Source organism: Rhinoderma darwinii, chromosome 3 (genome assembly GCF_050947455.1).
Source record: "Rhinoderma darwinii isolate aRhiDar2 chromosome 3, aRhiDar2.hap1, whole genome shotgun sequence".
In the NCBI taxonomy this organism is placed as follows: Eukaryota; Metazoa; Chordata; class Amphibia; order Anura; family Rhinodermatidae; genus Rhinoderma; species Rhinoderma darwinii.
In genome coordinates, this window is record NC_134689.1 from 347,485,667 (window position 1) to 347,499,811 (window position 14,145).

The 14,145-nt window shown below is 45.8% G+C and overlaps 1 protein-coding gene across 2 annotated transcripts in view; it reads right to left on the minus strand.

The window, feature by feature from the left end:
- The window catches only part of LOC142748213 (disintegrin and metalloproteinase domain-containing protein 9-like), a 58,988-nt gene that overhangs the window by 26,262 nt on the left and 18,581 nt on the right, over positions 1-14,145 (minus strand). For both annotated transcript variants that reach the window (XM_075855329.1, XM_075855327.1), the window contains 3 exons: positions 6,842-6,913; positions 3,278-3,447; positions 1,797-1,866 (listed from right to left, as the gene is read on the minus strand). In XM_075855329.1, the coding sequence (XP_075711444.1) occupies positions 1,797-1,866; positions 3,278-3,447; positions 6,842-6,913 (312 nt within the window). The remainder of the gene's footprint in view (positions 1-1,796; positions 1,867-3,277; positions 3,448-6,841; positions 6,914-14,145) is intronic.

A 14,145-nucleotide genomic window follows, 5' to 3' on the forward strand; every position in this document is an offset into this window, starting at 1 on the left:
ATTTTTGGAATGGAACATTGAGCCTTACACAGAATACATTCACGTATACAGACAGATAACATTTAACACTTTATTGTATTTCGCTACATGAGCCAATTAATCTGTTGGTATCTGGCCACTGTGTGGTCTAATGACCGGCTCTGGTCCGGTACAACTTTTAAGGTACTTCATAAACAGGGTAAGGAATGAGGTACGAAGTACGTTGAACGTTGAACTGCACCCGAGACTTCACAGTACACACTACACCGCGGTCAGATACACACAGGTTAGTTGGCTCATGTTGCAAAATACAACTAAGTGTAAAAAAATATATGTCTGTATATGTGAATATATTCTGTGTAATGCTCAATGCTCTTCTGGGAACGCTACTGACCAGAACATACAGGATACTAGGGTATTGTGACACTTTTCTAAACTAAATATTAGGGAATTGCTAAACTTAAATAGGGTCCAACATAAAACTTCACTTTGATTGAAACCTTTTTTGCTTAGCTATGTGACTGATTAATATTATAATCCCAAGCACTTGGCAATGTTCCACCTTTAAGTTTTATATTGTTACCGTTTAATAATTAATGTTATTGTATTATGTACAGCCTTTATCACATGGGGGTAACAAGTATCCATGGGGCCCAATGCAAAACTTAGAATAGAAAGTTTAGTACATGAAAACCCATTTTGTGTCTTTCATAGTGCACAGGGAGAAAACATAAAGTGATGTCATTGTAAAAGGATAATTAACTCAATGAGGGTGCAGCACGGGAATCATGCCCGAAGTGATGTCTCAGTAAAATAATAATACACACAGTGATGTCACAGCATAAAGATAATTCACACAGTGACATCATATGATAGAGAAAATTCTCAAAGTTATGTCACAGTACAAGCATATTCCTTTTAGTGAATGACAGATTGGTCCTCCTCGTTTTTGGGCCCCATAAATAGATTTCAGTGTTAGGCTATGTTCACACGGGGTATTTTGCCGAGTTTTTTGACGCGGAAACCGCGTCGCAAAACTCGGCGAAAACGGCCCGAGAACGCCTCCCATTGATTTCAATGGAAGGCGTCGGCGTCTTTTTCCCGCGAGCAGTAAAACTGCCTCGCGGGAAAAAGAAGCGACATGCCCTATCTTCGGGCGCTTCCGCCTCTGACCTCCCATTGACTTCAATGGGAGGCAGGAGAAAGCGTATTTCTCGCTGTTTTATGCCCGCGGCACTCAATGGCCGCGGGCGAAAAACGGCGCGAAAATCACCGCGAAAATCGGTGTGCAGGGAGAGGAATATCTGCCTCAAAGTTCCAAACGGAATTTTGAGGCAGATATTCCTCCCCCAAAATACTAAGTGTGAACATAGCCTTAGGGATGTATTTCTGTCACACTTTAATAATTGAGGAAAGTCAACAGATGTGGATCCCTGTGGTGATTGGTTTATTCCAAAAAACAAAATAGTTCAACTTTTCTGTATTGTAATCAAAGAATATGTGTACAGAAAATTAGGATTTGCTGAAATCTCACAAATAAAATGAATTCATCATATTAACTGCTACTAATAAAGACAATGATAATAATGGTGATGATCATTATCATCATAATCGTCTTTATCACCATAATCACAATCTTCATCATCATAATCAGCATCACATTAATAATTTTCATCATCATATAATAAACACTTCCTACAAATATGAATATTTGGAAATATAGACAGTACTATTTTTGGCTAATATCTATAGTAAGGCTTCTGCTTTTCATGTATCATTCGTGTAAAATTCTAAGCTCATCTAGAGATGACTGATACCGTAAGTACTGCCCCATTGTTGCTAGAGCACATCCGTCCAAAATAGGTCTTTCCAACTCCTGGTCCGTCACTAATAAAAAGAAGAAGATAAGTATTAGCACCTATTTAGTACTGAATGTGTAGCTAACTTTATAATGCAGGTTCGGCCGGCTAACTGCCTTTTGGTAGCCACAATAATGGCTAGATATAATTCAGGGGCCTCAAACATGGAGGCCTCTGCAAAAGCTAATTTCTCAGATGTGTGCCGCACTCTAACCCCACTCCTTAGTTGTAAACTGTAATGGCCGCCGCCTGCTCCCGCCGCTGTATACTTACCAATGTAAAGAAATCTGCATCCATGTTGGAAAGTTCAGGTGTTTAACACAGCCCCAAAGTTAAGCATACAACGTATCGACCCACGCAGGAGTCTTTGTCAAGCAAGCTGACCCTGCTTGAATTTGACCATTCTTGTCTGCTGCCTGCCCTGACCTTTTGCCTGTTCACCTTGATGACCGTCTGCCACCTGTCCTGACCTCTGTCTCTGCTAACCACTAGTGAATGTCTACCGCCTGCCCTATACATTGCCTGTCTACGTCGACTGTTGCCAACAGAGACTACTCTGGGTCTAGTGATCTGGAGATTATAGCGCCCAAGTCCACATCTCCTCATGGAGGTTAAAGGGTGAACACCTAGCTATCCATTAGACTCTGCCTTCCAGTTTTGCCCAACGCCAATTCCGTTGGCAACACAGTGGGTCCACACTTCCAGTTGGCCCCGTCACTAATTTCTACGGCCTGTGACATAACCTCAAGATAAGTTTGTGTTCTTAGCCAAAGGGTGCCAAAGCTGTGCAGTTAGTGATGCAAATGACTCGTTTGCAAAGTCTCCACACTAGGGCGACGTAGTACTACACAGTTGGGCCAACCTACAGCTATTGCTAACTTTTGTGTCCATGAAGTAGCGTAGAACAGAAAATCACCCATTTTATTTTACCAGCTACGTAGTTGTATGCATTAAATAATTCTCATCACATAGCAGTAGCCACAGAGTAACAGCTCCTATACAAATGTGTCAGCCAGAGAAGTGCTAGTGCAAATGTGTCTGGCACAATGTCCTAAATATACAACATACTTGTCAGCTGCCTTGTCTTGCACTGTTGTCTACCCCTCTAACAGGAACTTACATTTCAGTAGGCACTTCAATGTAGCTCTATCTTCCTGTGCCAATCTCTAGTCAGAGATGAGCACTGGAGAAGAAAAGGCAGAAAGGTACAAGTGCCAAAAATACAGAACTATCTCACAGAGTCCTGGATGCTTGCCATGGGGTTGGCTAGTTAGAAGCTGCGTTTAAGAGGCCCATGACCCACACATGTCTTGTGAGCCACATTGTGGCCCCACTGGTTGGAATAAATGTAACTGAGATTTTACACCGTTATAAAGGTAAATAAATCAGTGTTTCAGACTGATATACATTCACTATTGAACAGGAAAGTCAGTACTTACACAATTAATAAAGGATAATTAAAACTTCTCCGGTTAGAGGGTAGTCCTGACAGCCATTCAATGAAGTTCTCTAGTGTGTCACTTACACTGTCTGCTATGACAAATAGATCTGAATCTGTCCACAGATCGACAGTAGATAGAAATACTTCCATTTTAAGTGGAACAAACTTCTACAAAAGAGCATGAACATGGAATAAAAGATTTGGATTAATGGGCTATAGTAGACAGCACACAACAATTCTGCCTTACTTTTGTACAAAATGTAAATGGTTTATCTTGTTTTATTTGTTTATTGTTCAGTATTCATTTCTGGTTTTTATGAATGGGTAAAATGAGCTATCATGTCAATTAAAGGATTTTTTCCATCTCTACAGCCTCTCCTCAAGTCAACCCGTCCCTCTATGCTGGGAGGCTGCCTTAATTTCAAGTAGCCATGCATTTTAATTCAGGGAAGTAGCATTGCACAGCGCCCATTCAATTGACTGGGCAACCATGTCATACATGGTAGCACTGATTTCTCCAAAGTAGGAGCAGCTCTATACAGTACCCCTACACTAAGGCTAATAGAGGAGGGTCCCAGGTGGAGGAACCCACTCTATGATATTCATATGCCCTGATGGGACAACCGCTTTAAAGAATATGTCCACCTTTAACCCCTTCCCGCCGCAGCCCTTTTTCAGATTTTCATTTTCATTTTTTCCTCCCCACCTTCCAAAAGCCATAACGTCTTTATTTTTCCATCGATATAGTACTATGAGGGCTTGATTTTTGCGGGACAAGGTGTAGTTTTTTGTAGCACCATTTATTTTGACATATAATGTACTAGGAAACGGGAAAATAAATATTTGTGGGGTAAAAATGAAAAAAAACAACGATTCCTCCATGGTTTTTTGCGCGCCGTTTTTACGGAATTCACTGTGCAATTAAAACAACATGCTAACTTTATTCTGTGGGTCAATATGATTATGGCGATACCAAATATATATAGTTTTTTTCTATATTTTACTACCTTTTACAAGTAAAAACCTAAGTGTAAAAAATTAAATTTATTTTGTGTCGCCAAATTCCGAGAGCCATAAGTTTTTTATTTTTCTGTCGATTAAGTGGTATGAGGGCTTATTTTTTGCGGGATAAGCTGTAGATTTTAATAATACCATTTTGGTGTACATGCGATGGTTCGATCACTTCTTATTTACATTTTTGTGGGTGACCAAAAAATAGAGATTCTGGCATTTACAATTTATTTTTTTTATGACGTTCACCGTGCGGGTTATATAATGATATATTGTAATAGTTCAGACTTTTACGGACGCGGTGATACCAATTATGTTTATTTTATTTTTTTTACTGTGCTCTAGGGGGGAAAATGGGAAAAGGGGGGTTTTTTGAACTTTTAATATATTTATTTATTTTTTTTACACAAAAAAAAAACTTTATCTAACTCATTTTTACTTTTCTTATTAGTCCCTCTAGGGGACTTCAACTAGCGATCGTTACCGGAGGCAGGGCTTACTAGGTGCACAAAAATGGCGGACCTGGGGAACTTCATTAGGCCCAAAGGCAGCCATAGCAACCATCGCCCCCCCCCCCCCCCCGTGCGATTGCATTGCAGGGGGAGTGATGAGCTGTTAGAGGGGGCCGCTCCCCTCTTTCTAACGATTTAAATGCTGTGGTCGCTATTGACCGCAGCATTTAATGAGTTAAACGAGCGGTATCGCGCTCGAGCGCGATGCATCTCGTTTCTCTGAAGTTTCGGCTGTAACAAACAGCCGGCACCCGCATCGTATAGAGCTGGTTCACTCCGTGAGCCCGCTCCATACTTCCCCTACCCGACTTTGGCGTATGGATACGTCAAATGTCGAGAAGGGGTTAAACACCACTGTATCGTAAAATAAAAAAAATTATATATATGTATATATACGGTTAGGTTCAGAATTATTTGGACAGTGACACAATCTTCATGATTTGGGCTCTGCATGCCACCACATTGGATTTGAAATGAAATAACTGAGATGCAATTGAAGTGTAGACTTTCAGGTTTAATTCAAAGGGTTGAACAAAAATATCCTGTGAAACGTTTAGGAATTGCAACCATTTTTCTACCCAGCCTCCTCATTTCAGGGGCTCAAAAGTAATTGGACAATTTAACATTACCATAAATAAAATGTTTTTTTAATACTTTGTAGAGAATCCTTTGCAGGCAATGACTGCCTGAAGTCTGGAACCCATGGACATCACCAAACGCTGGGTTTCCTCCTTTGTGATGCCTTGCCAGGCCTTTACTGCAGCTGTCTTCACTTTGTGGGTCTTTCTGCAAGTTTACGTTTTGTCTTAAGCAAGTGACATGCATGCTCGATCGGGTTGAGATCTGGTGATTGACTTGGTCATTGCAGAATATTCCACTTCTTTGCCTTAAATTCCTGGGTTGCTTATGTTTTGGGTCATCGCAGTTTTTTTTGGGTCATTGGACGTTGCTTCACAGTACAGATGGACAATCAGCCTTGCTGCATTTGGTTGAATCTGAACAGAAAGTAAATCCCTGAACACTTCAGAATTCATCCGACTGCTTCTGTCTTCAGTCACGTCATCAATAAACACTAGTGACCCAGTGTCTTTGGCAGCCATGCATGCCAATGCCAAAACTTGTGTCACTGTCAAAATAATTATGGACCTAACTGTATATATATATATATATATATATATATATATATATATATATATATATATATATATATATAGCAACAAAGAAATGATCGCAGCACTCCAGTGGTAGTTGCAAAATGAATTGTGGTTTATTTAACCCATGTAGAAATTGCTACGTTTCAGTCCTCTCAGCAGGATCTTACTCAAGCCTTCGTTTTGCATCTACTACTGGAGTGCTGCGATCATTTCTTTCTTGCTGTATCTAAAAGGACCGTCTGGATGACGGTCATGGACACATGGCACCTTTCTACTGTGTACCTTTGAAGTACTGCTTTTCTCTACCATATATATATATATATATATATATATATATATATATATATATATAAAATCTACATAAACAGTTGAGTAACTGCAAATACATTGCATTACCTATCATGCACTGGTCCTGACTTACAGCTTGTATTGCATTGTATTGTATTGTATTGTATTGTATTGTATTGTATTGTATTACAGAGCTGCATTCATAATTCTGATGGTTGCTAGTCGCACCTTTCGACAAGTTTGTCAACAGATATACAACTAACACCTTAGCCAAGCTCCTATAATGAAGTGGTAAAGTTTTTTTTTTTCTTCCATCAATGCAGTGTCTTGTATAAAAACCACACTTCCCTGAATACCAATCACCGGAGCATATTCTGTACAGACATTGAGCCAGCAAGGGAAGCCAGGAAATTTCAGCTCTGAAGCCTTTAGAATTGTCAATACAGCTTTGGATCAAAAACCGTACTGTAACTCAGGATTTACTCAACTTTTTATGCATCTTAATTCAAAATCTAAACTTTAAAATTAAATTCAATAAACTTACAAAAAACACTAAGACATTTCATTGAAGAATAGAAAAATAACAACTGTACTTACTGTGTTAACATAACTAAATACTTGGAGTAAATTAGTAATGACAGTTTTTGGATGGGCACCTAGGATTTTGTACTGTAATAGATATGTGAACAAAAAAAATCTGTAAGAGCTAATGTAACATAGTCCATTAAAATATTGGAAAAGATAGATTTGCTGAAATTATTGACAAGCAAAAAAATTTCTATACAACACAGACCAATATGTATCATATTTGTACATGTGGTGTAGGTATAGGAGATGCAGATGTAGCCATCACAAGGAGGCACCAACATCCGGAGGCCTCATAGGCTTCCATGCAACCTAATACCAGTGATGTCACGAGTAGGCAGGACAGAAATGTGGTGACATACAGTGTCTAATTAATGCAGTAATCCCATTAAATGTAGGTCACTAACAAAGTACTTCATATTACATACTGTATACATACAGGGAGCATGCTAAATCATCGGTTCTTAGGGAAGGGACACAGATAATCTCTTGTATCAGGAGCTTCAAGTTACATCTCTGCTACTAGCCCTTTAAGTTACCATGCATTGATCTATAAAAAAAAACAACTGTCATCTCTCCTGACATGTCCGTTTCAGTAAATACTGCCCATGAGATAAGAATTTTAGAGCATCTTTTCTTAAAACTCGGCTTATTCCTCTGTTTTACCTCCTGGAAATGTATTAATAAATTAACAACTGGGCATGACCATTCCCCTTGTCAATGGGTAATGGTCACAGTCAGATACAGTCAAATCAGTTCCTAGTGTCAAACTGTGTAGGAACTTACCATATTGACAAGGGGAATGGTAACACCCAGTTGTTATTTTATTCATACATTTCCAGGAAGAATAACAAAGGAATGGCACAATGCAAGGGAAGATGCTCCAGAATTGTTATTTCATGGAGAATGCACTAAAACAGGCTTGTCCGTAGAGCTGACAAATCCTATCCTCTATAGATGAGGCGGAGGTCAAAATTAATTACCACACTTTACAATACTAACTGGCCTTTGAAAATGAAAGTGAAACAAGCAATGGATTATGATATTACTAAGGGTCTGGAATCAAAGACTGCTGTTGCTTTAAAACATGGAAACTTAGTAGACTATATATATATATATATATATATATATATATATATATATATATATATATATATATCACAATCTCTTGATGCTCCTGATACAAGAGATTATCTGTGTCCCTTCCCGTTATATGTATAAAGTACAGTCCATACAGTACATACATATCAGACTCATCCCCAACTTGCGTTTAATGTTTTGTTAATTTTTCTGCATATTTTATATATTAAGCAGAATTAAGGATGTAGTACATTCCATTACATGTAAACATAAGACAGATTGTGATGCAAAATATACTCTAATGTACAGAACATGGAGGGCTGTATACTCCACAGTACATAAAGTAACATCTCTTTAATTAAAGACGAGGCTGGACGCAGCCTGCAGGGCTTAGGAGGGAAGCCTCCATGACAGCCCTAGGAGGGAAAGGGTTAACTTTGTAGGGAAAGTTAGAGGTGGACGAGGGACAGGGAGGAGTTAGGGGGCCGTTACGGAGCTTCCCGCTGTTTTTCGGCAGTGAGCCGGAAGCAGCGGGAGAAGTAACCACTCACCCAAGTAAGCTCCCGTTGCCCCGCTCTGTTACGTCATGTCTGAGGCTGATATGCTTGCGCGGCTGCGTGCCGCTGCTGTGCACCACGGTCCCGGTTGGTTGGAGGAGACCGTGGCTGCACTTACAATGATCCCCGACGCCGATTCGCCACGTCAGGCACGGCATATGAGGTCTGTTGAAGTGGGGGACAGGCTCCCCTCCCCCGGCCCCCTTCCTGGCAGTAATATGGCGGCGGGGGGGGAGTTTACAACACCCGCTCCTGCTCAGAGGAGGCAGAGAGCGTCGCCGGGGGTGACGGTGACTCAGGCCGGGTCTGCCCGTCGCTCCCGGCGGTCCCGACCTCCAGAACGCCTCAGCCCTGAGGTGGTCCCGCGGACACGGCGTCGCAGGGGGAGCCCTAATATGGACGCTGCAGGCCAGGCAGCTGGGAGGACCATCCCTTCCCAGGCCCTGCGTCCTGGCAGGAATCCCAGGCCGCGACGGGGTCCGGCGGTTCTCAGGGAGTCGCAGGCCGGGCTCCCTGTCACCCCCCCCCCATCAGATGCAAGATCGGGAAGACTGGTTACGGCCGCCCCGCCTGGTGATGCTCCGGCCAGGGGGCAGGCTTCATCAGGATCGTCGAGACGGACGCCTAGACCTGCAGCGACGTCGAGGCAACAGGTCCGGTCGGAAGTTTGGATCCCAGCGGTCGGGCGGCAGGTTGCCGGCCCATCTGCCAGCGTGTCATCATCCCCGGTTCGGAGATGTCGGTGGGATGGCCAGTCGTCGGCGAGAGAGGAGCTGGAAGACGGTGAACTGGACGTGTATCGGCGAGGGCAGGATGGTCCGGCTGACGGGAACACAGCGCCTGTGCAGCCCGGTGAGTGCATAACTCCATCTTTGTCGTATCCAGCGATTTTTATGTCGGGTGTCGGCAGGGGGGCTGCTAGCGTCGGATCGGTGGCCGGTAGTGGCGCGGGCGGGCGCGACGGCGCGGGTCTAGCGGACTTGGTGGGTTGCTTGCGGGAGCTGGTCGGGCGTCTAGATAGGGCGGCGGCGCCAGTAGTTACGGAGGTGTCCCCGGCGGTAGTTTGGGAAGGCCCCAGGGAAGTGGGATTGTTACAGGCGCGCCCCGTAATGGCGGCTACGGAGGCGGTCGCGGTGTCGGTACAGACCGAGGCCCAAAAAGACGGCGATCGGGTGCGTATTGATGATCGTGCTCGCGGGGAGGTATATGTTTGCTTTGAAGGTCCGTTGGGGGCGCACTTAAAGCAGGAGGTGCGTGAGCGTATTTGGAAGGACGAATACGTTGAGATTTTTTCTCTTCTGCCGCTTGCTAAATTCAATTTGGATAGGAGCAAGCGGGATGAGAGCAAGAAGGACGAGGAGGAGCGTCGGCGGTATAGGCTTATCCCGCAGACGTTCGTTAATTGGTCGCAGGCGTTCGCCATCTTAGCCAGTGTAATAGGGGAAAAGGCGCCGGAAAATTGTTCGGCGTTGTTTTGTTATTTTGACGCCATTGGGGAGGCTCATCGGGTGTACGGGGGGCAGGCTTGGCTCAGATACGATGAGCAATTCCGTCAGCGTAAAGCGGTTCGGCCGGCGATTCAGTGGGACCAGAAGGATATTGCTCTCTGGTTAAGGGTCACGGCTCCGGTTAGGCAGCCCTTTCCCGGGAGCGTTGGCCAAGGGGGCCAGTCCAGTCAGGTCGGACAGGGCGGTGGGGCAAAGTTGGGATTCTGCTGGCAATTCAACGATGGCCAGTGTAAGTTCGGGGCCACGTGCAAGTTCAAGCACGTGTGTTCGGAGTGTAATGGTGCATCCCATGGGGCGGCAAAATGTATGCGGAAAAAGAGGTCAGGGAACCAGTCCTCCTCGGCTGGTCAAGGGGTTGTCACCGGTGAGGGTGGAAAGGATGGCCCCCTATCTAAATGAGTATCCGGATAGGGCTGCGGCGAAGTTGCTTTACGAAGGGTTTAGTGTTGGTTTTATTATTCCTCCGCCTCCTTATGAGGTCCCGGTTACGCGGAGGAACCTTAAATCGGCCTACTTGCATGCTGAGGTCGTGTCGAAAAAGTTGTTTAAAGAAGTTTCGTTAGGCCGCATGGCGGGGCCTTTTATTGATCCGCCAATAAAAGATTTAGTTGTGTCCCCATTGGGTATTGTTCCAAAGCGCGAGCCCCAAAAATTCCGGTTGATTCAGCACTTATCGTTTCCCAAGGGTTCGTCGGTAAATGACGGGATTGATCATGAGTTGTGCTCCGTAGTGTATACCTCATTCGATAAAGCGGTGGGGTTAGTTCGTGCTGCGGGTCCAGGCGCGCTGCTCGCAAAAACCGACATCGAGGCGGCGTTCAGGTTGTTGCCTGTTCATCCAGAAAGCCAACGGCTGTTGGGTTGTTTTTGGAATGGGGCTTTTTACGTGGATCGGTGCCTTCCGATGGGGTGTTCCCTTTCTTGCGCGTACTTCGAGGCTTTTAGTAGCTTCGTGGAGTGGGTGACGAAGGGTGTAGCCGGGGTCGATTCGTTGATACATTACTTAGACGATTTCTTGTGCGTCGGCCCGGGAGGTTTGCCGGTTTGCGGTAATCTGCTTCATGCACTGCAGAAGGTTGCGAGGGATTTTGGGATCCCTTTGGCGCCAGAAAAGACTGAGGGCCCGGTAACGACGATTTGTTTTTTGGGAATTGAGATAGATTCGGTGGCTATGGAGTGTCGTCTTCCGATGGATAAGTTGGGGGCTTTGAGTCAGGAGGTACGTCGGGCTTGCAAGTTAAAGAAAATTACGCTGCGGGAGATTCAGTCGTTGCTGGGGAAGTTGAATTTCGCCTGCCGGATTATGCCAATGGGGAGGGTGTTTGGTAGACGGTTGGCGGCGGCTACGGCGGGAGTGCGTGCGGCACATCACTTCGTACGGCTCAAGGAGGAGCATCGGGCTGATTTGCAGGTATGGGATGACTTCTTGGGCCAGTATAACGGTCGGTCGCTATGGATGGCTCCAGCGCAGGATACGAGTGATTTGAATATTTTTACGGATGCAGCTGGAGCGGGCGGTTTTGGAGCTTATGGGGGGGGTCCGTGGTGCGCGGGTCAATGGCCGGCTAGCTGGGTGTCCAGTGGACTCACGCGGAATCTGGCCCTGCTCGAGCTGTTCCCCATCGTGGTTGCGGCGACCATCTGGGGGGACAGGCTCAGGGATAAGAAGGTTCGTTTTTATTGCGACAACATGGGGGTGGTGCTGGCCATTAACAACATCACGGCGTCCTCTCCTCCGGTAATTCAGTTGTTGCGACATTTAGTGTTGGTGTGCTTGTCATTGAACGCGTGGGTGGTGGCGGTGCACGTGCCGGGGGTACGGAATTGTATCGCTGATGCTCTTTCTCGCTCGCAGTGGGACCGGTTTCGGCAATTGGCACCGGGAGCGGAACGTCTCGGCTTGGTCTGCCCGGAACATCTTTGGGATCTGGTCTCGGTCCCGTAGAACGATTGGTGGAAAGGTCTTTGGCGCGCTCAACGTGGAGTGCTTATTCTGCTTGTTGGAGGCAGTGGGAGGAGTGGGTAAGAGAGTTGGGTGACGTCAACACGGATAGAGACAGGTTGGTGGCACTTTTGTACTGGTTAGGGGACGCCTGGGAGGCGGGGTTTTCATTGGCAAAGGTTAACCGTTTCATGTCGGCGGTGGCGTTTGGTTTCAAGTTACGGGGCTTTAGGGATGTGTCTAAGGAATTCTTAGTGGGGCAGGCTTTGAAGGGTTTGCGCCGAGGTAGGGTCGAGGCAGATCGTAGAAGGCCTGTGTCGTTTTCTCTGCTGAGCTCTTTGGGCGGATCATTAGCATCGGTCTGTCGTTCTTCGGCCGAGATGAGGTTGTTTCGGTTAGCTTTTTCTTTGGCGTTCTTTGGGGCATTTAGAATCGGCGAGTTGGTTTCGCCGAGTACCAAGCAAGCTGGGGGGTTGAGACTGAGAGACGTGAGCCTATATACAGATCGGCTGGAGGTATGGTTGCGTCGGTCAAAAACTGACCAATTAGGAAAGGGGAAGCTGATAGTGTTGTTCGCTCTCCCGGGTTCGGCTATGTGCCCGGTGGCGTGCAGGCAGGGTTTTAAGCCACAAGTGGGGTCTCCGGAGTTGCCATTGCTATGTCACGAGGACGGGTTATTTTTGTCTAGATTTCAATTTAGAGCTGTATTCAAAAAATGTTTGGCGGCGGTCGGTGTCGCGGCGGACGCGTACTCATCTCATTCCTTCAGGATTGGCGCAGCAACGGAAGCAGGGCGCTGGGGGTTGGATGATGAGGGGGTGCGGCGCATCGGTCGTTGGGAGTCCAACAGATTTAGGTCTTATGTCCGCCCCCATCTGTTATGAGTTTTGCTGTTTGCACTTATAAGAATGTTTTGTGTGGTGGTATTTAACTTGCTTTTCCGTTTCAGATCCGCCTCCGTGTTTGGTGTGGTTGCTGGGCCACTCTTACGTGCATTGGGGGGCTTTGAGGGCGGACGTCCGCCCGGACGGTCGCCAGTTGCGCATTCCGCGACAGGATGCGGTTTTGCATTGGCTGGGATTTAGAGGTATGTCGTGGAGTAGGGTGTTAGCAGAATTCCAGACATATGCCCGGCTTGATAGGGTCCCGGAGATCTTGGTCTTGCACGTGGGTGGGAACGATTTGGGAGTCCGCCCTTTTCGTGAGTTGGTGCGGGATATTAAACACGATATGTTGTGTTTGTGGGTTTCTTATCCCAGGTTGGTAATTGTGTGGTCGGACATTGTCCCAAGAAAACATTGGCGGCTGGCTAGGTCAGTGGAAAGAGTCAATAAGGCTCGCATTAAGGTTAATCGCGCGGTGTCCCGATTTGTAGCCAAAAACGGGGGCATTTGCGTTCGGCACAGGGACTTGGAGTCAGGAGTGGGGAACTACTGGAGGAGCGATGGGGTTCATTTGACCGAGGTTGGGATTGATCTGTGGAGCTTGGCAATAGCAGAAGGAATTGAAAGGGCGGTGGTGGTGTGGCGGAACTCACAGGCTTAAGGTGGTCAAGGCCTGTTTCGCTGTGGCGGGGGGAGTCCTTGAGGCCAGTCAGTACAAAATTGGTGGGGGGGTCGCATCGGGGGTATGCGTCCCCCAAAAAAGGTACATGGTTGAAGACTTCATCGGGTGTTATCCCTTTGAAGTGGTCTTCTGGTGGAAGGTATATCACTCGAAGGCTTCATCGGGTGTTATCCCTTTGAAGTGGACTTCTAGTGGTCGGTATAGCACTTGAAGGCTTCATCGGGTGTTATCCCCTTGAAGTGGACTTCTGGTGGTTGGAGCCATCTGCAGAGGTGAGCGGTGCCTCCGAGCTGGTTTACGGCTGGAGGTAATTAGTGGTTTGCAGATGGCTAACTCGAGGTGTGTAAAAAAGGAATATCTAAAATGGCTTCAAGGACTGCCCCTGCTCGGTCTAATGTTAACGTTAAATTGTTATTTATGATTCTGACCCATGTTGGGTCATGTGAATTATTAGGAGGAATTCTCTGGTGGATTCCTAATTAGTTATCCGAATGTTTCGGATTTAATTTGTTTTAAAACTGTGAAATTAATAAAACGGCTGCTGTGGCCATTTCACATCCAACCTCGGTGTCACGTGTCTTTTTCCTAAAGGTGGGGGTGAAGGGATTGGTAGGGATAAGGGAAGGTGCACTAACACACGACTCTACTTAGGCAGGTCATGCG